Genomic DNA, 23868 nt, shown 5'->3' on the forward strand with positions numbered 1-23868 from the left:
AGCAGCTAGCTGCCATAAGTAAAATTCAAAGTAATTTTATTGGAAAATAAAATTAGAAAAAATTCTTTGCTAATATTGATGTAATAGGAGTCAGAAAAGCAAGGCAAAGAAAAGGAATTAGAAAACTAACATTTCCCTTGGTTAATTCAGTCTTTCACATTGAAAAAAAAAAAAAAAAAAAAACCCAAAGTGAACTTTTTAAAAAAGGTTCTTCGCATGAAAGGCCTGAAAGATTACCTAATGTCAGGCAAATGGGTTAAACTGCTCTGTTTCGTTAATTTTATTGACCCTCTGAATTTCCTACTAACAAGTCAAAATTATTAATCTCATTTCATTTAATCACTAACCAATACTACATATTAGCTGTTTCATTGGTTTTATCTCTGATATATACAATATCAAACATTTTTCTCTGGAAATTAACCTAAATCTCAAACTGTTCTCTACTCCAGTTCCACCAAACCTATTGTTCACTGAGATACTACCACCCACTCAAATCTTCGCAAAGGGAGATAAAATCACCTTTTTAACATACAGTATAGTTACTGGTAAATAAATTGTTGCTCAAATAAAAAATCAGTTTCATTGTGCACACTCCTGACACCCAGAGATATAGTAATAACTCTAAGCAATCTCTAAATATTGAAGAAAACTATGTAATAACAACAAAAAAGTCACTATTTTATGACTGCCTTACATTAAACTTAGCTGGCAGTTAGCTTTTTTCTATTTTTTACATGCTTTAAAGAAAATACATATTAAATAGCACAACATATTTATAGAATTGTCTAACTTGCATATAATAAATACTGAAAATTAAAGCAGGAATTAAGTAGCCAAGCTCTTGATGTTTATGAATCACATGCTCTGTCTCAAGAGTTATGATTATATATATACTATGCAAATTAATCCAACAAGTTTGAATGAAGTGATTCTGAACATTGGTAATCAAAGGCCTAAACAACAATGCCTGATACTGAATATAAAATACAGATTTAAAAAACCCCCAAAACACTACAGAAGAAAAAACTACAGAATGAAAGCAGGAAGTATGTTTTTTAAAAAGGTTGAAGAAAGAGATTCACATATTCAAATAAGAAACTTGTCACCATCCATAAAACTAGACACACTATTCACACACACACACAGAGGTACCTGAATCAACATTTGTAAATGTATGTGGTGCTTCCAAAGGCTTTGCTTCAAATTGGACTGAAGAGTTAGTTAGTTCTGATTCTTGGTCTTTCTGCATTTTCAGTCCTTGATAAGATGTTTCATCACATATAGCATAAATGAACTTTTTTGTTTTCTTTTTCAAACTGGATATTAAACCTGCGTTCTTCAAAGCTACAGAAGTATGTTTGGTAGTGGCTGGCCAGCTGCCACTATCAACTGAACTTGTATGTAAAGAATCCTCTTTCTGTGAGCAAACAGTTTGTACTTCCAATCCACTTTTAGAGGCTTCTGGTTCTTTTTTAAAGTTTGCATCAGTCATATTACTTGAGAAATCTGCTCTGAAAGTCTTTTCAGGTGACTCTCTTATCCTGAATACAGACTTCTTGATACCCGGAAGTGGAGAAGCTACTAGAGAAGAATCAGATAGTGCTTGCTTTCCCACAACAGTAGAATCTTCACGAGACTCAAGACACTGCCCTTCATCTCTCTTTTTTACCACTGTTTCCTCATTTAATGTCTTCACTGTTTTTGATATGCTTGAAATATGCAGCAAAGAATTTTCTAAAGTAATGAAGTTGGTATGTTCTTTCTCTGTACCTATGACGTCTTCTTCTGAATTATTTTGGTCACAAGAAGAAATATGCAGTAGGGATGTTTTCTCCATCTGGGTTCCATTTAGACCCGAGAGGGTTAGCTGAGACCATTCAGAGGCTGAAGATGGTACAATTTCCCTGTAGATTTTGTCAGTTCCATTCCCAGGGGGCTTCTGATTTATTACATTTGAATCTAATGGATCATTGTCATTTGGCTCCATTTCAGATACAAACGAATGTTTATTTTCTGTCATTTGTATTTTAGCTTCTTTATATTCATCGGTTTTTGTTTCATTGAAAATATTTTTCCTAGTCTTGCCAGTTTTTATTTTTTGTAGATTTCTTGTTTTATATTTAGAAACACATACTGGAAAACTATCTTCTTCAGAGATATCTGCAACTGTTTCACATACTTCATCTTCTAGGACATTTGGCATTGACTTTTCAAAATGGTCTTTGCAGCTATTTACTTTACCAAATGAATCCTCTACCATTTTCTCCAATCCTGTTAAAATATAAAGCAGAAGCATTATTAATAATGTTTTATAACACAACCATATAATTTATACTACTCTCAAACCTTTTTCATAGAAATAGTATATACACTGAATAACACATAATTTAGCATTTAAAGGGTTATCCTGAGTGCTAGATATTTTTTGGGTAGGGAGGCACCAACCTTGCCCTGTTCTTCTGGTCAAGACTGATTCCAGTGTACTCAAAGCCTTTTATTCATACTCAATCCCTAATAACCATTCTTTACCAGCTCTACACAACTGAAACTCACTCAATTTTACTATATATACACAATTTAATATTCTAAGATTTATCAAACTAGAAGTTCCAAATTTTGTGGCCCTACAACTGGCAATAAAATCTGATTTTATACATACATACACACACACACAGATATCCAATCCTACACATTTATACAGATATACACAAATACTAAGAATACGCAATATTCCAATGACCTGATTAGGTAACCTTAGGTATATCTGCAACCATACTTAATTTCTAATTAGAAAATAAGGTTTTCACATTTAGTTAATCATTGAGTCTTAATCTGCATCTCTGTGAGTTTTGAGTTATGGGTTTTCTTTTGTTTTTGTGTCACAACAGCATCTTTGAATAGTATTGTCCTAGTATGATGTTTAAACATTTTCATCTAAATCAAGTTAGTTTCTATTCTCAATACCTTCAGTAATCATGAAAGGAGAAGCAATGTGTTTTCTCTTCAAGAAAAGAGGAGCAATATTTCAATGATGTCAGTTGAAAACAGTAGTTCAATTAAACAGAAGGACTTACCATGAGTTTTAGCTTCTGTTTGATTTTTGTTTTCACTGTCTGGCCCAGAAGGGATAAACGTAATATTTTTCTTCAGACTTTCATCATGGTTAGAAGAATACTTTTTTGAAATCTGCAAAAGTTATGTTTTAAAATCACTAATATAAAAACTCTCACTATACATATAGTATATTCAACTTATTCTTAAACAGAGAGACAGCAAAGTTTCATAGTAAGTCAAAGAAAATCACATATAGAAACAGGTTTAGAGACTTCCTCAAAGGCTTAGATAAATCATAAATTAGAGAATGAAAAATGCAAGATAAATAATTTTTCAAGGCATTCTGAAATTATATGCAATTGCAACAGCATCATCAATTTGTCATATTTACTTACAGCAGTACTATCATTAGGAAATACAGTTGCAGATGCTTCTTCATCTCTGACTGTAAAAAAAAAAAAAGTTCAATTTACCTATACGGTATCATATGTTGTACATTAAAGTTCATGTAAAACTTACGTATTTTTTGGGCAGACATCAAAAGAAACATGCACTATTGGATTAAATGACACATTTGAAACAAAATTAATTGATCGAAGTATAGTAATTAGAAAGGTCAATCAACACAGTGGATAAGCTGTGCTCACAATTCCTTAGTACCACTGATAAAGTGGTAAGAAACTATGGTTTGCTGATCCTGACTTGAAGGTAATAGTGCCCACAAGGTAATACTTGAAGGTAATACTGTCCACAAAGGCTTGGAAAATCAGACGAAGTTGTGAGGTCATGACTTAAAAGCAAAAGCTTGTAGACTTTAGTATTTTTTTAGATAACAATATAGTTGAAAGGCATATCATATGTTAAACACTTCTTACTTTTCAACATGCTTTCACCTATATTATTTCATCTCAGCAAGAAAAGAAGAAAATTAAATGCCCAGCTAAAGAGGAATCAACATGGAATGTATTTTTCCTAGAATAAAAAAAAAATCCTGGTTTGTGTATAAATTAATTTGATTCCTCTAAAATACCATTTAATGCACTTGAGATTTATTTCAATCTACACTAAATAGAATAAAATTATTCTGAACTACCAACACACCTATCAAAAACAGTATTATCTAATCTGATTACTATCTAATCATCTTTTCATATTTTTTTTTGGACAGAAGCATTACAGATGATAATTTATCAACATCATCTTATATAATACATATTTGCTAGTATTACCTATGAGCACAGTAGAACTAAGTGTTGGTGGTGTGGCCAAAGAACTTGACCAAGACATATCAGGATCCACCTCGGCTCCTAAACTTTCGGAAATACGTTTTGGTGTCTGACCCTGAAAATAAAGAAAATAGTTTATTTCACAGAAGTGCACTGATGATTAAGAATATTTTTTCATTCACTTATTTTTTTCATTTTTCATTTACTGAATGCCTATGTGAGTCAATCTCAAGTACAGACCTGTAAATCTCAGGGCAAACTTATGACACTGCTGTCAAATTCTCAATTACTACATAGTGAAAATAAACTAGGCAGACTATTTACCTTCATGAGCTTTGGTGTATGAAATAAACTTCCACATATCACTGGGGAGAAAACAAGGGACAAAATTACTAAGCTTTATTTTTATTAAAATTTAGTGTATTTGAAAAATAAAAAGCCTTGTTTTTAATCATACCTGACTTTTCTCTTTGTGGTGTTACATGTGTACATCGTAGAACAACAGGACTAAAACAATACAAAACAAATCCCTCAGATTATTTCAAAAGAGAACAAAAATAGCAGAGAAACAAAATACTAATCTTATTAAAAAATGGACTCTCAGTCGTATCAATTATTAGAATTATACTAGTTTGTAATATTTTTAGATTACTTTTTAAAAAGTAAATATCTCATGAAGAATTAAGTAACCACTAACTTATGTTTAAAATCCCCATTGAAAGTAATATATAAAGTACTCACAAATTTTAGATGTTAGGAATTGTATATTTTGAATTTAAAAATGATATAAAGTGACTCTATAATAGCATCACATTCTCTCCAAAGATTCAAAGTACGCAAATTATTTTAAACCGGATATTTCAAAGGCATTGCTTTTCATCAATAATATTTTTGTTACTTAAAAATTCCATGGATACACAGGAAAATAGTGAATTCAATGTTATAAGAAAAACAAAGTAAATGTTTCTAATGTAAAAATTATTGTATTAAAGGACTCAATCTAAAAGGAAATTATTTTAAAATAGAAGATCCTCTACCAGGCTCTACAGCAAAATATTACCATGAAAATTAGATGCATCTGTATATAACAAACATCACATGTAGGAAAACGTTTCATTTAAATATTTTAATATAATGACTTCATCATACCTTTCACTAAGAGAAGAATTTGGAGGTGGGCTGGTAACATCATTTACTTGATTCATTTTTGCCTTCGTTGTGCAACAACTTTTATGTTTACCACTGGCAATGTCCTTTCCTGAAACAGTGCAATAATTCAGTGAGTATGTATATGTTCTACACTGTAAATTTTTATTTTCTGGAAGTATTTAAAAACAAAAAGCCTCATCTATATTGGGAAGAGAATATATGGGGAATTCAGTCTGAACTGGTTTCTCAGTTAGCTCACTCCTCTCAAAAAGGGATGTCTCAAAGGATGTCTGCCCCCATTCAACAACCATGTGACGCATACAACAAGCCCAAGACAGTTTGAGTAATACCATTCAAGACAGAGCTTTAACCACAAGGAGTTCACAGTACAGTAGGGAAAACTGTTTGAAATGTGCACAAGTGGAATACAAAATAAATGTGGCATGACTTGTCATTAAGTTACACACAGTACTATGGTATCTTGACAGGTGAGAGTAAAGGAAAAGACATTTACTGAAAACCTACCAAAGTACAAAACCTGACCATATCACTCTTCTGCTGAAAACCTCTCAAGATCTTGTTTTCAAGATTGAGTTCAAACTCCATAACAAAACTCCCTAGTAACAAGGTCTTTCACAATCTGATTTAATTTTTACGATGACATTCTTTCACAATCTACTTTTTAGCCATGTCCATCCACGTGCATATTCTGCAAGGATGTTCTCTTTCACTCTAGGCCTTTGTACAAACTGTTTCTTTCTACCTCTTTTTATTTCTCTTGACCTAGATTCTCTTTCAGGTTTCCATTTTGAAAGTTCCTCCTCCAGAAATCTTTACTGGTCCCCAAGGTGAGACTGACTGCCCCTCCGATGTGTTCCCCACAGAGTAGTTTATCATACACTGTTCCTGTTTCCCCTATTAGACTGTGTGCTCCTTGAAGTAGAGAACTTGTTTTATTTATCACTGTATCCTTAGAAACTACAATAATGCCTGATACATTATAGACACTCCACAAATACTGGTTGAATGAATTAGCAATGATAAGAAAAGTGGGTTGTAGACAGTGACACGTAATACTTGTGTCTGTTCTTATTGAATACATCTACTTTCTAAGACAATAATGTTTCTAAAACTATATGTGGCTCTATCAAATCCAATTTATAGCTTTTCAACATTCCTATTTTCTGTATCACAAATTTGGCACTTGAGGCGTACTATTACTCTTAAAAAATTGCTTTTAAAAATAATTGCTTTATAGCAGGAAACTAACACAACATTGTAAAGCAACTATACTCAATAAAAATTAATAATAAAAAAATAAAAATAATCACTTTAATTGTTCCTATAATCTCTAACTTAGAGAAGCTTTGGGGAAAATAAGCTGCATTAGTGTTAGTGAAACAAAGCAAAGACCAAGCTGAAAACTATTTGTAGCAGCCTACTCAAACATTGTGTTATATTCTCCTTTCTCAAGAAACAGGCAATACACATAAGCCAAATGTACATGTAAATTGCAAACCCTTCTTCAACAAGATATCCAATCTCCTTCTCTAAGAGACTTTTAGTTAAAGATACTGAAAAGTAACTAAACCTATTTTGAAATTTCACCTTTTCCCTTTTCTTTGTTTTAAGAAAGATTAAGGATCTTTCTTAAAACAAAGATCCTAATCAGAACAAACAAAAACACGGACTTAAAAAAGAAGGCAAACAATGAGATACCACTACACACACACACACACACACACACACACACACGTGTATTTCGATTAAAATCTAAAATACAGACAAGGATGATGATAAGGATGTGGAGCAAGAGAAGCTCTCCTTCACTGTGGACGGGAGTGCAAAATGGTACAGCCACTCTGGAAGACAGTTTGCAGTTTCTTACAAAACTAAACATACTTCTACGATGAGATCCAGCAATTGTACTCCTAGCTGTTTACCCAAATGAACTGAAAACTCAGGTGCACACAAAATCCTGCATATGAATGTTTATAGCAGCTTTATTCATAATTGCTGAAACTTGGAAGCAACCAAGGTGTCCTTCAATAGGTAAATGGATAAACAAACTGGTACGTCCATATAAAAGAGCATTATTCAGTGATAAAAAGAAATGAGCTATCAAGCCATGAAAAGACAGGGAGGAACCTTACATTGCTAAGTGAAAGAAGCAACTGTATGACATTCTGGAAAAGACAAAACTATAGACAGTAAAAAGATCAGTGGTTGCCAGGGGTTTAGGGTGAAGGAAGGAAGGGTGAATAGGTGGAGCACACGGGATTTTCAGGGCAATGAAACTATTCTGTATGATGCTGTAATGGTGGGTACATGACATTACATGTTTGCCAAAATCCACAGAACTGTACGAAGAATGAACCCTAGTGTAAACACAGGGCTTTAGTTAATAATGAAGTATTGATATTGGCTCAGCAATAAAAAGAAGTGCAAAAGAATAGAAACTGTAAGAAATGAAAAGTAAATAAATAAATGAACCAGGCAAAATGAAGTTCATACCCCAATAAATATTTTCCAAATAACTTGAGGATCTCATAAATAAGACGAATGATGGTTAAGATAAACTCATGGGATCTTATGCAAGAGGAAAGACTGCTGAGGAGAAATAGCACACTGCCTCATGGAATTTAATGGATAATTTAAAAATAATATATTAGATGTTAGAACTGAACTAAGTACGTTTAAAAACAGTTTAAGTCCTACTCTTACATTTCAATACTCAATTTAAAGTAAACTTAAAAGCAAAAGGTCTCAAGATACTACAGTCAACAGAATTATTTATGCAACCTTAAAAAAGTTAACTCCTCTGCCGTGAGTCCACAGTGACCTTATTAATTCATTCCTATCCTTCCTTGGTTATAGAAAGACCAATCCCAGCAGGTTACAATTAGACAATAAACCACCAACTCTAGGTATGTCTTTCAAGATTCAGTAGATTCAGTATAAATTGGTTTACAGAGCTTTTCCTGACCAACTAAGACAGATGGCTGTTACCTTTACTATATCTATAACATTGTACTTTGTACATGCTCCTATTATAACATATACCAACCAGTATATTTATATATTTTCTCCCTTACGTGACTGAGTTCCAGAGGTCAAAAGCCATCTTATTCGTGTTTGTATCCTTAATGCCAAGCAAGCTGCCAGGCAAAAAGCAGGCATGGAATATTTGTTGAATGGATGATTCCCTTTTCTGGGTTCTCTTCTACGTTTCATTTGTTAAATATTCCCTACGGTTCTATCCTAGGCCTCATCATAATCAATTTTCTCACCATATCTGATGACTTCCTCACTTTCCAAACAGATAGTTGATTCCTATATCTTTCTCTCCCACCTGTATTCTTTCTTTAGTTTCAGTCTTGTATTCCCAAAAGCTCTCAGGACATCTCTACCTTCACATCCCAATACTTTCTCAAACTGCAATCCAAACCTCAACCTACTTTTTTTTCATCCTTTCAAACCTTTTCCCTCTCAAACCTGCTTTTCTCCCAGTGCTTACAATTTCTACGAATGTCACCACTACATTCTTAGTCATGCCCTACACCTGTGATTTGATCCTTTCTTTTGAATTTTCCATATCTAGGCTATTGCAGGGTCCTGTAGTTTCTACCTTCTATATCTGCTTTCACTACCACTACTCTAATTCAGGCACCTGCTCCCGTCACCTGGACCACTATGTGTCTCCTAACTGATCTCCCTGCCTGCAGTCTTCTCTTCCTATAAGAATCACCCAATTAGTTTAAAATGTACATTCATGACCACCAATTCCAGAGATTCTAATTTAATAGATTCAGAAAAGTGCCTGGAATCTTCCTTTTCAATCAGCACTTCAGGAGAGTCTAATGGTCCATGCCTCATGTTTTGAAAAACACATCTCCAAAGACTGCTGCCAGATTTTTAGGCTTTCTAAGCAAAATAAATATTCATTTATTCTACAAATACTTACTGAATACTCACTACGTATGCCATTAGGTATCCAATAACGTTTAAGAAAATCTTTGCTCATTACCTACATTCTCTTTTATATGTGCATTTTCTAATACCATGAGTTTCCTATTTCATAGCACTAATCAGAGGATAATTGCTTATGTAAGTCTCCTTCACTGGAAGCTAAATGAGTGCAAGAGGGAATACTTCCCACAAGCAGAGAGATAAGTCAAGATCTGAAAGATGAGTGTCAGATAGCTAGACAAAGCATAAGAAGAAGTAAGTAAGTACTGGGCAGAGGTAACAGTGTGTTAAGAGCCACAGAGCATGGTGGTTTCAGAAAGAAATTCAGTACAAATGAATGGTAAATTGAGGGTGGGTGGGAGGGGAATTATAGCAAGATGAGGCAAGAGTTAATGAGAGAACAGATTATAAAGGACCTTGTAAATCATATTAAGGAGTCTGGATTTTATCATGAGGACAAAGGGAGGTAATCAAAGGTTTGAAGCAGGAAGTAGCATGATTAAATTTGCATGTGACTTCTCTGCTCAACAACCTATCAAATAAATTCAATTTCTTTAGCCTGGCATTCAATGCCTGCCTCTAATCTGCTTTTTTTTAGCCTTAGGCTGTTTATTGGTCCCTTTCAAACACACAACACTCCAAACAGTCTGAATTACTTGCTATTAACTTCACAAACTACATATTCTTCCTCATGTTTTTCCCTCTGCCTAGAACATGCTCACTCCAACTTCAAATTTCTGCATCTCATCTATTCTTCAAGGTTTAATTCAACTGAATATTCCCTAATTGCCCTCAATATTATTTATGCTTTCTTTCTTCTTAACTCTCATTGTACTTTTTGTACTTTTCTTTTGGCATGTACCACATTCAACCCTAAACTGTACTTAATCCGTGTACTGTTAATTCCTCTTACTAGAGAGTAACACTCCAAAGAAAGGAAGCGTATGTTACCTAAATCAAGCAGGTAATAAATATTTAAATGTATAATCTTATTACATGATAAGTTGCAAACATCTGGCACACAGGCCAGAGAAAGTGCTACCAAATCAAAAGACATTTACAGCAATTGTTAAAAAGAATCTCTGTCCTCTGTGATAGCCTGCAGAAATACAGTTTAGTTTAACATCAAAACAAGCCCTAGGTTTTTTTGTATAGGAATGACATAATTTAGCAAATCTCAGTGGGCAGGATATATTAATCAAAGGAAGGAGGAAAAGAAACATTTATCAAGGACCTACATTATTTTATTTAACCAAACCTAGGTAGTATTTTCACATTTCCACTTTTCAGGTGGGGAAAGTGTGGCCAGAGAGGTTGATCTGACCAACATGACATAGGTAACAACAGAGCTGGGATTTTTAACACAGGTTTGTCTGAATTACTAGTTAATGTTTTTTCTAGTCAACCACATCACATTACTTACCTGAATCTAATCTGAATTTATCTAATTCTTTTAAAGGAGATTGGTACAGTGGCAGAGTTAGACCTCGCTCTTTGAATATTATTGGAGTTGAAGCCAACTGATGATAAGGTTTCCTCTGTGGTGTTTTAAATGGGTTTGTTTCACAACTGCTGATTTTATATTCTGATTCTTCCGAAGGTTCAGAATTATAGGGTGGAGCTTCTGAAGAAAGTTCTTCAAACCAATTAAGGCTTATTGGTCCTAAATCTGTAAGAAAAATTAAAATCCCATCTGGGTTTTAATCAGTGACACAATAAAATCCATGAGCCAGTAAAGATTATAATTGTTTGAGATTTTGACTGTGGATTACTTTTAAGGAATACTAATTAAACAGGATCATTAATCTGTTCTCTTATGAATCTGTAGTAAGGTATAACAGAAGTTTACAAAAGTTACAAGGAGATTATTAGCTATATTAGCTCTTAAGTTTTCTTTCATATTCACGACTCAGAAACAAAAATCATCCATAATAAGAACGCATTCCACAGATACAATTCAAGTAATTATCAATACTACATAAGTGGCTGTGATAAATCTATAGGTACAAGAGACATGTAGACTCACAAATCAAATGGAACAGATTCTCTGTTAAAGAGAAAGACAAAATTTCTCCTGTGATCTATCCTTAAAGTAGTGGTTCTCAAAGTGTGGTCTGTGGACCACTTGAGGCGAAGGTCACTAAGACCATTTCAAGAGGTCCATAAGGTCAAAACTATTTTCATAATAATATTAGCCATCATTTGCCTTTTTCCCAATGTTGACATTTACACCACTGGTGGGTAAAACTGATGACAGCTTTGCCTGAGTCAAGGCAGTGGCCACAAACTGTACTAGGAGTCACTGTATTCTTCGTCACCATGCACTTATAAAAAAACAAAAACAAAAAAGCGGGACTTCCCTGGCGGTCCAGTGGTTAAAACTCCATGCTCCCAATGCGGGGGCACGGGTTCCATCCCTGGTCAGGGAACTAAGATCCCACATGCCGTGCGGTGCGGCCAAAAAAACAAAAAGCAAGTTTAACTTAAAGTGTCCTTAACGAGGCAGCAAAAGTTAGTTTTATTAAAGCCTAACCCTTGAGCACATCTTTTTAATATTCTCTGTGACAAAAATGGAAGCATTCATAAAGCATTTCTGCATATTTAAGCTCAAGAGTTGTTTAGAAAAAGCACTCATGTGATGAGTTGTGAGCTGAATTAGCACTTTTCATGGAAAGCCATTTTCACAAGAAAGAACGACTAAGTTATTCTGAGTTGGGTGATTTGGTAGACATTTTCTCGAAAATGAATGAAGTGAGCCTGTTACTGCAGGGAAAACAACAGTTTGTTGCCAATGATAACATGTGAGCTTTCAAATGAGAATTAGAATTTTATTAAAAACTCTATCAGCCTCTGTGAGCTTGACGTCTTCCCAATCTTAAAGGACTTTTCTGATGAGATCAGTGAGGTAACCAATGTGATTTTTATTTTATTTTATTTATTTATCTTTTGGCTGCGTTGGGTCTTCGTTGCTGCGCGTGGGCTTTCTCTAGCTGCGGCGCGTGGGCTTTCTCTAGTTGTGGCGAGTGGGGGCTACTCTTCGTTGCGGTGCAAGGGCTTCTCATTGCAGTGGCTTCTCTTGTTGCGGAGCCCCGGCTCTAGGTGCATGGGCTTCAGTAGTTGTGGCTCACGGGCTCAGTAGTTGTGGGTCGTGGGCTCTAGAGCACAGGCTCAGTAGTTGTGACACACAGGCTTAGTTACTCTGCGGCATGTGGGATCTTCCGGGACCAGGGCTCAAACCCGTGTCTCCTGCATTGCCAGGCGGATTCTTAACCACTGCACCACCAGGGAAGTCCCCCAATGTGATTTTTTAATGTCTAATGCAATGTGTCAATATATGGAGTATCATTAATATTTTTCAAATAGTCCACGCATGATGTCACAACATGGATAAAAGATTTATTCAAGGTACAAGAAAGACTAATTGAATTTAATGTAACAAGAGTATGAAAAATTCATTACATGGTTTCAGATTCCACATTGCAACTTTTAAGAAACTACCACCTGTCTTAAGTTTTGGAGTAGTACCAAAGAAAAATACCCACACTTAAGTGAAGGCTATTAAAATACTTCTTTTTCTAATTACATTGCTGTGTGAGGTTGGGTTTTCTTCATGTACTTCTACCAAAACAACATATTGTAACAGATTAAATGCAGAAATGAGTATGAGAATCCAGCTATCTTCTATTGAGCCAGATAGTAAAGAGAACTGCAAAATTTTAAAATAATGTCACTCTTCTCACATTTTTCTTGTAAAATAGTTATTTTTCATAAACATATTATTCACGTTAATATGCACTGGATTTTTATTAATTAAATTAATAATTTTTTTTCTTAGTTTTAATTTCTAACGTGGTAACCTACATAAACAAAGGCTCTTGGTCCTCAATCATTTTAAGAGTGTAAGGAGAACTGAGACCAAAAAGTTTGACAACTTCTGCTATAACGTTACCAGTGCTTCTGATTTGCTAGAAGTTCTCTGCTTTAAAAACAATTCTGCTAATCAAGGGGTCAGTCTCCTCTTTATCCACTACAGGTTCTATACTTATCATTTGTTTAACTGTAAATGATTATTTTCCTGATTTATGACTCCATAAAGCATAGTTTATAGTGTAAACAAAAACATGAAGTACTGAATTCTTTTCAGCAAGCATGCATAATTACATATTTTTCTGAAAACATTTTTCTCAGTGTAAACAATCAATTTATATAAAATCTGTCAATACCTGCTTTGTTGCATCGCGTCTTAAAAATTTCAAAAAACGTTGGCCTCTCTTTGCATCCAATCGGCATTTTTATCTACAATATTATTCCAACGTTTGGTAACGGAGTCTGCAAAAGAGAACACCAAAATACACTTCACAGGGATGCAGTCCTTCTTAAGTGACTCTGAGGTAAAAGCGGAAGCGGGTAAACCTGCCTAAAGTTGCACTGTTTATTTACCTCGGTCCCATTCGGGGACAAGAATCGAACTCACAGCGATGAAGAGAGCATTGTATATTTGTGCCGTCCAATAGAGCAGCCACTGGCCACATTCAGCATTTGAAATGTGGCAAGTGTGACTCAAGAACAGAATTTTTAACATTATTTACTCTTTATTAAACTAACTAGTCACGTGTGGCTAGTGGCTGCGCAGTTAGCGAGGGCTATTAGATCAACACCGTTTGACAACTCCCAATCAGTAAATCTTCGTTAACACAGCAGTTACCCGGGGACTAAGTGAGGCAGATACAGTGGGCCACAGGCTCTAAGACATTTTCCAAAATAGCAATATTCCGTGAAAGTAACTTCATCGTGATTCCAATTAAGGAAACTTCAGCTTTCGACGTCTGGGACAAGTGGCGCCCAAAGCTGGGCAATGGAGTCCCCGGGAAGAGGCGGGGCTCGACCCTCCAGCCCCGAGGAGCGGGTCCCTTCTCCCCGTCGGTGCGGGACGGGCAGGGACCAGCGAGGGCCCGAGGCCCGGCTCCCACCCGGGCACCGGAGGCGCTCCCCGCCGCCCGTCTCCACCCCTGCCAACACTAACCGCCTTCAGAGGTGCAAGCTGTTTTTGTCCAGAGTAGGCTGACAAAACGCGCGCCGGCACTCAGATCAGAAATCTGACCCGCAGGCTCCTTTTAGCCGCGACCCACCGCCCCAGACGACTCCCAGGGCGCGGAGCCGTAGCAGCCCCACCTCCGCCCAGCGGGTTTCAGACTCTCGCTCCAAAAGCCCGCTCACGGGATACGTCACGCGACGACGCCATGACGCTGCACGCAGCGCGCGCGCGCGCCACCCGGAAGTCAAACTCGGGCCGGGTCGCCGCCGCCTCACGTTGTGGCCAAAGCGAATACTTGTTCGGCTGCCTGACAGTCAGTTCCGAGCCGCTAGAGACGGAGCTGCGGTGCCCATTCTCTTCTCCTGAGCCTTCAGACTACTAGGCCGCGCTGCTTGGAGGCACCACGCCCTGTGTATACTCGCCGCCTCCTCCCCCTTCTCTCCGCTCCATGTCACGTTTGGGTGGTCGCCCTCGAATGCGGCCTGGGGTCTGTGAAAGGTCTCTGTTTTGTCCTAAGAGCGGGCGTCCCCCAAAGTGGGCAGACGTTAGAAAACCCCAGAGTGGTCCGTGGCTGTGGATAACTCTCTTCCCGGCTGAGTGCTCCCTAAAGAGTGGGAGAGGCTGAGATTTGAAGCCAGAGGACATTGCTTCTAGTCCGCGTGTTGCTCTTAGGCAGCAGGATTTCAAAACCTCTGAGCCTGTTTCCCTGCTTGAAAAATTGTGAAACCCACCTCAGGTCTCCTGCAGTGTTAGGCACTTCCCTCTGCAGGCTTCCGTAGTATCCCTGACATTCCTAGGGTACCAAACACCTGTTTTGTGCCTGACTTCCCCTCCAAACTGCCTTGGAAGACAGCAGTCTCATCATTCACAGGGTCTGTGATATGCCTAGCACAAGGCTTAATTCAGGTTTATTGTAGTACCTAGAAAGCCTTCAGCTGGATTCTGGAGGTGAGAGGGGCTCATGGGCCTTGCTGCTTTCCCAAGGCTCTTGAGCAGTAAACAGTGGAAGCAACCGTGGATTTGAGAAAGAGTGGCCTCTACTTGGTACCTGAGGTGTCATTTTAGTTTGATCATAATCCTTTGCTATAGTAGGAAGCCTTACCAATACAGATACCAAAGCTTAGATCATCTAGGTCTAAATAGCAAAGAAACACGGGCCTGGGATCCTTACCCAATAACAGCTAACACTTAATGAACATCTATGAGTTATTCTGCTTTGCTTTATAAACAATATCACGTTTAATCTTACAATAATCCTATAAATTGGTTAGTATTGTCAGATGGGGAATCTGAATCATCTAGTTAAGTAAGTTGCATGATAAACAAGGCCCAGGTTTCAGTTCAAGTCTGTAACTTCAGATACTTAACTATCCTGTGATTGTCTGCATTTAACCTCTAAATCTGAACAATTTGCTGCTTTTCACCTTTTTTGGGGGGCAGGCCCACTAGAGTGGACTAATGAGAACTGTAGGTATGTCATACAACCCTCTGAAATATATTTTTTCACTATATACACCGTTCCTCCCCCTCCCCCTCCCCACGCTCTGCCCATAACTTTATGCTCCTTGCTCCTGTAGTACCAGGTTTTTTACATTCATTAGTTCTGCCATAATATACTTTCTTCCTTATTCTCTTGTAGTGCGGCTGCTCAAATAATTTACTGCTCGTATTGGATGTACAGTATCTTTTAAAACAGGGTCTCTAAAATGGTAAGTCACTGTGGGAATAGTGAATTAATGAATTGCTAATTAAAACATGTGTGTGAATAAGAAGGTAAATGAAAAACAGCTTTGAAAAAAGATTCAGGAGCAGTGAATTGAAGAGACAGAAAAAAGCAATTAGGGACGAGGTGGCAATTAGACCTCCGTAGGTAGGGAGATCGAGTTCCCTCCTCCAATTAGGGTAATAGGAAGCAGCACCCATCAGAATCAGAAATAAATGGAGAAGCTCGGGAAGAACCTGAACCAACTTGATCTGGAGAAAGAGGGGGCGGATGAAGGTGGAAGGCAAAACAAGGACACAAACAAACTGCCCCAGGATATTGCGCTGCGCCTGGGCGCACGGCGGCCGCGGCCGGATGGAGCGCTTGGTCCGTGTTCCCTACAGCTTGTACCCGGGCTATGGGAACACGCTGCCTTTGGGCCAGCCTGGACTTTCTGAGCACAAACAGCCCGACTGGAGGCACAACAACGGTCCCCCCGCTTTCCTGGCCAGGCCGGGGCTGCTGGTGCCCTCCAACGCCTCCGACTACTGCGTGGACCCTTACAGGAGGGCCCAGCTTAAGGCCATTCTCTCCCAAATGAACCCCAGCCTGAGCCTGCGTCTGTGCAAGGCCGACACCAAGGAGGTGGGCGTGCAGGTGAGCCCCCGGGTGGACAAGTCCGTGCAGTGCTCACTGGGGCCTCGCACCTTGCACAGCCGCTCCCTCTGGGGCAGCACGGGGCACAAGGCGCCCCTGTCAGCCTGGGGAGTCTATTCGCCAGTGATGGGCCGCAGGGGCCTGGTGCGCCTTCAGAAGGATGGGGAAGACGAGGAGAGGAAGGCGCTTTCGGGTCCTCCCGAGGCCAGCCAGCCGCCGCCGCCGCCACCACCAACACCAAGGTCGGAAGAGGACCAGCGGGAGGAACTCCGGCAACAGGAGGAGTTGGGGGAGGAAGATGCCTCAAGTCCTCGGGAAAGGAAGAACAAGCAAGCTCAGGGAGACGCCAGCGAGCCGCTGCGGAAGCCCAACTTCCAGGTGAGCTTTCTCTTCCCTCGTCTCAGCCCTCTCTTTCCTTTTTTCCATTTCTGGCGCAACGAGAGCAGAATCTTCTCTCGCAAACATGTATTTTACATGTCCTATGTGTATGTGTGTGTGTTTAACTTTTTGGTAAAATGGGGTGCCAACTTTAAGCCTATGAAAACCCAAAGTTTGGGAACCATAGCTATTGGAAATGAGGAGACAAAGAAGGGTTTCAGGTTTGTGAAATCTGTGATCAGATCTTCGTTTTGTGCAGGTGGTGCCAATGGCCTTGGGGAAAATAGATTGGAAAAGCATGAGAGCAGCTAGAAGCGTCCCAGAGTAATCAATCCTTGAGAGCCGAGTTCACGTAGTGACCTTGAGAACAGCTATGAATGAGATTAAGGAGGCGTCTTGTTGTTTCTTATACAAAGCCACAAGGATAGAAGGATCTGGCTTTTTATCCGCACCCCCCCTCCCCACCACCCCAAGATAGTAAAGGACTTTTCCTCCTTATTTGCAGTTTTTAGAACCAAAATATGGCTATTTTCACTGTAAAGATTGTAAGACGAGATGGGAGAGTGCTTATGTGTGGTGCATTTCTGGAACTAATAAGGTAAGTAAAAGTGAGTGGGACAAGGGAGAGCGTGGGCGGGCGCAGGTGCTCCACGGAGGAGGAACATGTTTCCTAATGGGGCATCACCAGAATGCTGTCTCGGTCATCTTGGCAGCCTCCGTGCCAGGCACATAACAGGTGTTCAGTCAATGTTTGGGTTGAAGTGAATTGGGCTGTCCACAAGAGCTCCTGAGCTCCTGAACCATACCCTGGTGTTATATTTGGTTTGGTAGTTGCACTGGACAAAATGTCAGGTTATTTAAATGAACTCTTGCTCTTGTATACATTGGGACTTGCTATAATCATTTTTTAGTTGGTATATTGTAACAGGTTTGGGCCTTAGCTCTGGAAGATTTCCACTGTCTGTCCACAAGGTGGGGCAATGAGAGAAATAATTTATTGTAAAGGTTAACCTTGAGAGCCTTACGTATTTAGGTTCCCCGCCTTAATTTGAATTAGTTGTCAACATATTTAGGTTTCCACATTTTGCATTTCCGGATTTTCCTGAACCATCAGACTCTGGTCATTAAACACTCTCAATTTGAGAGCAGTAGGCTGGACTTGAGCAGCTTCTGTCTCCTTTCACTGGGCATGTGGCCTTTATTTCACAACAGTCTACATCTGGTGTCTCTCATTCACCTCTACAAGCATTTGAGTTTGAGGCCCCTGTGCTGTTGCATTTTAGATACTGCTTTTCCTGCTTAAGGACTGTAGAGGGAGAGGGTAAGGAGGCATGCTACGACCTGAATGAAAACTTGTTTTTTTGTTTTTTTTTTTTAACCCTAGCCATTTACTAGACCCTGGAGGTGAATAGATTTTTAAACTAAACTAAAATTACTTTCCTTCTCTTGCCAGAAAAGAAACAGTGGGTTTAATTCAAACACTGGTGACACTAGGAAACACAGAACAAGACATAGAACTCATCCTGGAGAAATTTATTGATAGGAGTGATGCAGACAAAATGATATTTGGTGATATATGCATTGGCACCCGTGGCATGGAAGTGGTACAGAAATGATACAGGAGGGGGACGATTAACCCTGTCAGAGGGAAGGCATCTTGATGTCCAAGCAGGATTTTAAAGGTTTATAAATAGGAGTTCACCAAGAGAGGAAGGGAGAGAAAGTGCACAAGAAAATGCACAAAGCCTGGAAACCATGTGTGTTGGTGGGTAACTATAAGTAATTTAAATTTCAAATTGAGAAATACTGAAAAAAATGAAAAAGTAGGGGCAAATAGACCAGGACAAAAGGAGCAGGTCAAGGACTCTGCCTGCACAATGAATAAAGTTATAATAGCTACTTCTCACTGAAGACTTTTACTGTGGTACTTTGTGTACATTATTGGGTAGTTGTCAGAATTATAGAAAAAGGAAGTGGTATTGTCTCAATTTTACAGGTAAGGAAAATGAGGTTCAAAGAATAAGAAAAAGTGACTGATAGCACTAGAAGAGCTTAAGAACTTCAGCATAGAGGTTGGGCAAAAGCAAGCTGCAAGGTGAAGGAATGGATTACTTAGGATCTGGGAGCCTAGAGTACATATAAACTTGTATAAAAGACAAATTTCTCTTTAGGTTTATTTCAAACAACTCTGTTGCAAATGCCAAAAGAGTTTTAACCCTTATCGAGTAGAAGCAATCCAATGCCAGGTAAGCAAATAGAATATTTCCATCGTATCTATAATGTTTTCATTCTTAAGCATGAAGCTTCTGTGGCAAAATGTTAGGATTTGATAGACTTAGATATCTGTACAGGAGTGTTAGGTTTTCTGTATGTTTGAATTTTTATAATATTTTAGAAAAAGCATTAATTCTAGATTTTTTTGGGGGGGGAAGGGGAAGGTTTACTCTTAAGTTGCCTTATGTGGTGTGTTTATGTATGTGGTGTGTTTCTCCTCAAACACCCTGTGTATAGTTTGCATGTAATAATTTAACAGGTAACCTTTATTAAGCTTTTACTATGTGCCAAACTTGAGGCCAAGTGCTTTTCATTATCTCCTGTAATCTAACCTTTGAGGTAGATGTTATTCCTATGATACAGACCAGAAAGCTAAAGTTCAATAAGAAAATAACTTGCCCAAGGTTGGACAGATAGCATTAGAGTTGTGATCAGATTCCATGGTGTCCCCAAGGTCTAGGATGTCACAGAATTCAATGAGCTCTTACCTAAAACAGCTTGCAGGAGACATCTCTTGAAGCTTTTCAGAAAAGTGTGACATAGTTGATTTTCATAATCAAGAATTTTTTTTAACCTAAATCCTTCACTTACTTAAAAACATTTTTATACTACTAAGAAATAAATAACTTAAAAAACTAGTCTAATCGTTTATAAATGATTATCTTTAGATTTTCTAGTCTGACATTCTCATTTAGTCTGTTTACTATAATTACTTTGGATTTAAATATATTTTCTTACTATTATACTCCTTTTTCTTGTGTTCACTTGAATTGATTTTTTTAACCTCCCCCATTATCTTGGCAGTTATTCATTCTTTAATGTTCTTCTTTAATGTTCATCTTACAGCATGATTCTTTAACAACTTATGTAGACGTTGATAAGTCAGTCTCACCTCTCCTTGACAATGCAGTGACCTTAGGTCACACTAATTCCTTATGACTTCATCCAAACTTCTTTGCTGCTATTGTTGTATGTTAATTTTAAACTTTAAAAGACATTATTTGTTATAGTCATAATTAATTTAGCTTTAGCTACATATTTAACCTTTCTGCTGCTCTCAGGTCCTTTTTGTATCTGGGACCACTTTCCTTTTACCTGAAGAACACGTTTTAATATTTCTTGTAATGCAGGTCTGAAGGTGACACATTTTATTTTGTCTAGATAGCTTTTTTAAAGGATATTTTTGCTGAGTATAAAATTTTTAGGTTGGCAGTAGCTTCTTTCTGCCCCTTAAGGATCTGACCTTCATCGTTTCTGTAAAGTTGGCTATTGGTCTTATTGCAGCTCCTTTGAAGTAATATATCTCACTTTTTCTCACCTTCTTAAGTCTGTTTGCTTTTAAGATATTTCTCTCTGCTTTGGTTTTCAACAGTTTTACAATTTATGCCCAATTGTAGTTTCTTTGTATTTATCCTACTTACAATTCATAGTGTTTCTTGAATCTGTAGCTTGAAGACTTTTATCACTCTTGGAAAATTATCAGCCATTATCTTTAAAATATTACTTCCACCGCCATTCTCTCTTTCTTCTAATTACTCATATTAGACCTTGCACCATATCCCTTATCTCTTTTATGCTCTTTTCTGTATTTCCTATGCTTTTGTCTCTCTTTGCTTCAGTTTGGATAGCACCTACTAAACTATCTTCCATTTCTCTAATTTTTCCTTCTGCTCTTTCCAATCTGCTGTCAAACCTACCTATTCAGTTATAGATTTCAGTTACTGTGTTTTTCAGTACTAGAATTTTTATGTCTTTTTAAGTGACGTCCAGTTGTCTGTTGGAAATATCAGCCTCATCTCTTTGAACATATTAAGCATCATTTTCTTAAAATCCGTACCAGAAAATTCCATTAATTTAATCCTCTATGGTTCTGTTGCTATCCTCTTCACATTCCTTGGTTTTCAAGTATGTTGTTCTGTCTCCTTATATACCTGGTTACTTTTGAGTGCTATATATTGTATATGAAAAATTATAGTGATAATTCAAGGCCTAGGATAGTATTGTTTTTCACAGAAGACTTGTTTGCTTCTGTTGGACAGATGGGGGCACTAGCAATTTCAGATTACTATTTTCCAATCAAGGTTGAGCTGTTTTGAAACTGGGCTTCAGCAGTTGAAGGCTGGTCAATTTTTGGTTCATTCTTATTCTTAGGGTGTAGCCTTTCAGAACCCTTCAGGGTCCCAGCACAAAACCTGAATTGTTTACCAGGTCTCTCCTATTTTGACATATTTAAGATTATCCCTCAGCCTCATCAACTTGTTAAACTCATTTTCAGCTTCCTGTTGTCTTTCACCTCTTACAGAATTGCCTTTAGAGAGAAAATAGTCCCAAATGTCAGGCTCATCTCTATTTCTGGGCTTCTTCCTGATACTTTGGTAACTCTCCAGTGCCTTCAAGTAGTTCTTGTTTTTAATTATTATCTTCTCTGCTCAGCTTTTCTTGTTGTCCTAAGTAGGAGATTTGGTCAAAACTACCTAATCCACCATTACTAAAACCAGAAACCTACCTTTAGACTAAATCCTGATTTTTTTTTTTTAACTAAAAAATTTTGTTTTGAATTAAGCCTTTTCTTCCTTATAAAGGTGATATGAGGATTAAGTGAATTTATATAAAGTGCTTGGAGCAGTACCTAGAGTAAACAACATGTGAGTATTGCTATTAGAATTTTCTTAAGGATGCATACTCATCAACGGGAGAGTGGAAGATGTAAGTGCAGTACAGCATTTGATAAATCATATCTGAGACACTCATTTGGAAAATAAAAATGCCTATTTTCACAATATAAAAGGTAAAGCTTGACTTATTCTCTTTGGTTATGGACATATGCAGAAAATAGAGCAGTGATTATAAATTTTCAAAGATTAGCAGGGTTGGGAACATGGACCAGGGTAGTATACCAGTCTCCATGGGGTGTGATTTTTATTTATCAGAAGACAGAATAGGATAATGGTTAAAAACACTTCAAATTCCAGCAGAGATTAGGCATGACTGGAAGGAAAACATTTAGCTTCCTCTAGAGCACCCCTCCCTCCAGTTGTGACAACCAAAAATCTCTCCAGATATTGCCAAATGTCTGCTGGTAGGTAAAATACTACTGGTTGAGAATCACTGCTCTAGTATTTTTTAAATGTTCCAGTCTAGGTAATCAAATCACTTAATACCCACTGCTCACTCCCACCTGGCTACAAATGTAGAAACCTGCATAATGAAGAGACTCTACAAAACTCTAACCTTTAAACCTTTTCTCTTGTATCTTCTGGACTGGCTCATCAATGTTCTCTTAAATATCGTCTTTGATCATTCATTTGGAAAAATGCATGACATTTAGTGGGCTGTGAGTGGTTTTGTACAACTTGGTCTTGGACTTCTCATAGGATTCAAAGGAGGAGAAAGATATCGGGGATAGGGGTGGTGGGGAGAAGTATTTTCATTTGAAGGCTACATTTGAAGAACTAATTTGATCATTTAGTCCCCAAACTGTTGCTTCTTTTCAAAAGACCTGTTCAAAGTCTCGTTGTTCCTGTCTTCAAAAGAAAAGACACATTGATCTAAGGAGGCCTCATCGGCAGGAGCTGTGTGGCCGCTGCAAAGACAAGAGATTCTCCTGTGGCAATATTTACAGCTTTAAATGCATCATGTGACAGGCAGCATGCTTCGTACGGGACACCTGAACTCTTCTTGTAATTTACTGTATAGTTCCTCTTTTACACCTTGGCTCTGACCTGGTATTGGAAAATGGTTTAGGCTTTTGTACTTTTTGTAGGTGGTATGACAATTGTCGATGTGAATAGAATAAAATAAATGCATGTAAAATAGACCATGAAGACACATTAATTGGTGATCCCAGGGTAAAAACATCACTAAAACATTGGGAAAATGGTAGATCCTATCACTAATATGAACGGAACAATGAAGAGGAACACAGTCATTCATTTGACAAACTTTTGTAAACTGGGTGTTCTAAGTGCTAGGAATATAGAGACAATCAGGAGCAAGGTCCTTGCATTCAAGTATACTTAATCATTATAGCAAATGCATAAATAGTACTTAGTATATGCCAGGCATTGATGTTACTCATCACAGCAGTCTTATTATACTCCTTTTTAATAGATGAGGAGAGGGAGCCACAGGGAGGTTACAGGGTAAAGCCAGAATTTGAACCTAGGTAGACTACTACATTCTCCACGGCTTTAGATTTACTTAGATTTTTTTCTCAGATTCAGATGTGTTAAGTGCAATGAAGGAAACGGGGCTATAATAGAGTGACTCTTTTATAAAGAGTTGTTGAAGAGAGGTGACATGAGAATTGAGACTTGCCGGATGAGGGGGAGCTGGGAGAAAGGAAGATGAATTTGATCCAACAGAACAGCAAGAGCAAAGACCCTGGGGTGGGCTGGGACATGTACTTGGTATGTTTGAGG

The 23868-nt window shown here is 37.9% G+C and overlaps 2 protein-coding genes across 2 annotated transcripts in view; one reads left to right on the forward strand and one right to left on the reverse strand.

Moving 5' to 3' along the window:
- The window catches only part of BRCA2 (BRCA2 DNA repair associated), a 53260-nt gene extending 38724 nt beyond the window's left edge, over positions 1-14536 (reverse strand). The window contains exons 1-10 of the mRNA XM_061170884.1: positions 14425-14536; positions 13625-13730; positions 10825-11070; positions 5433-5541; positions 4741-4790; positions 4608-4648; positions 4287-4398; positions 3453-3502; positions 3078-3189; positions 1156-2274 (exon numbers count right to left, since the gene is read on the reverse strand). Of these exons, the coding sequence (XP_061026867.1) occupies positions 1156-2274; positions 3078-3189; positions 3453-3502; positions 4287-4398; positions 4608-4648; positions 4741-4790; positions 5433-5541; positions 10825-11070; positions 13625-13691 (1906 nt within the window). The 5' untranslated portion in view covers positions 13692-13730; positions 14425-14536. The remainder of the gene's footprint in view (positions 1-1155; positions 2275-3077; positions 3190-3452; positions 3503-4286; positions 4399-4607; positions 4649-4740; positions 4791-5432; positions 5542-10824; positions 11071-13624; positions 13731-14424) is intronic.
- A 1893-nt stretch (positions 14537-16429) lies between these two features.
- On the forward strand, positions 16430-23088 carry ZAR1L (zygote arrest 1 like). The gene is made up of 4 exons (XM_061171024.1): positions 16430-17173; positions 17679-17771; positions 19345-19419; positions 22945-23088. The coding sequence occupies exons 1-4, from the start codon at positions 16430-16432 to the stop codon at positions 23086-23088; spliced, it is 1056 nt and encodes a 351-aa protein (XP_061027007.1).
- The last annotated feature ends 780 nt before the right edge of the window (positions 23089-23868 follow it).

The sequence above is a fragment of the Eubalaena glacialis genome, chromosome 16 (genome assembly GCF_028564815.1).
Source record: "Eubalaena glacialis isolate mEubGla1 chromosome 16, mEubGla1.1.hap2.+ XY, whole genome shotgun sequence".
Classification (NCBI taxonomy): Eukaryota; Metazoa; Chordata; class Mammalia; order Artiodactyla; family Balaenidae; genus Eubalaena; species Eubalaena glacialis.

What these genes read in the sequence shown, in the direction of transcription:
- ZAR1L (XM_061171024.1), top strand. Translation starts at nt 16,430, where the DNA reads ATGAAGGTGGAAGGCAAAACAAGGACACAAACAAACTGCCCCAGGATA. An exon ending in TGCGGAAGCCCAACTTCCAG is followed by an intron (nt 17,174 to 17,678) that starts GTGAGCTTTCTC and finishes CCTTATTTGCAG; the next exon opens with TTTTTAGAACCAAAATATGG. An exon ending in GCATTTCTGGAACTAATAAG is followed by an intron (nt 17,772 to 19,344) that starts GTAAGTAAAAGT and finishes ATTTCTCTTTAG; the next exon opens with GTTTATTTCAAACAACTCTG.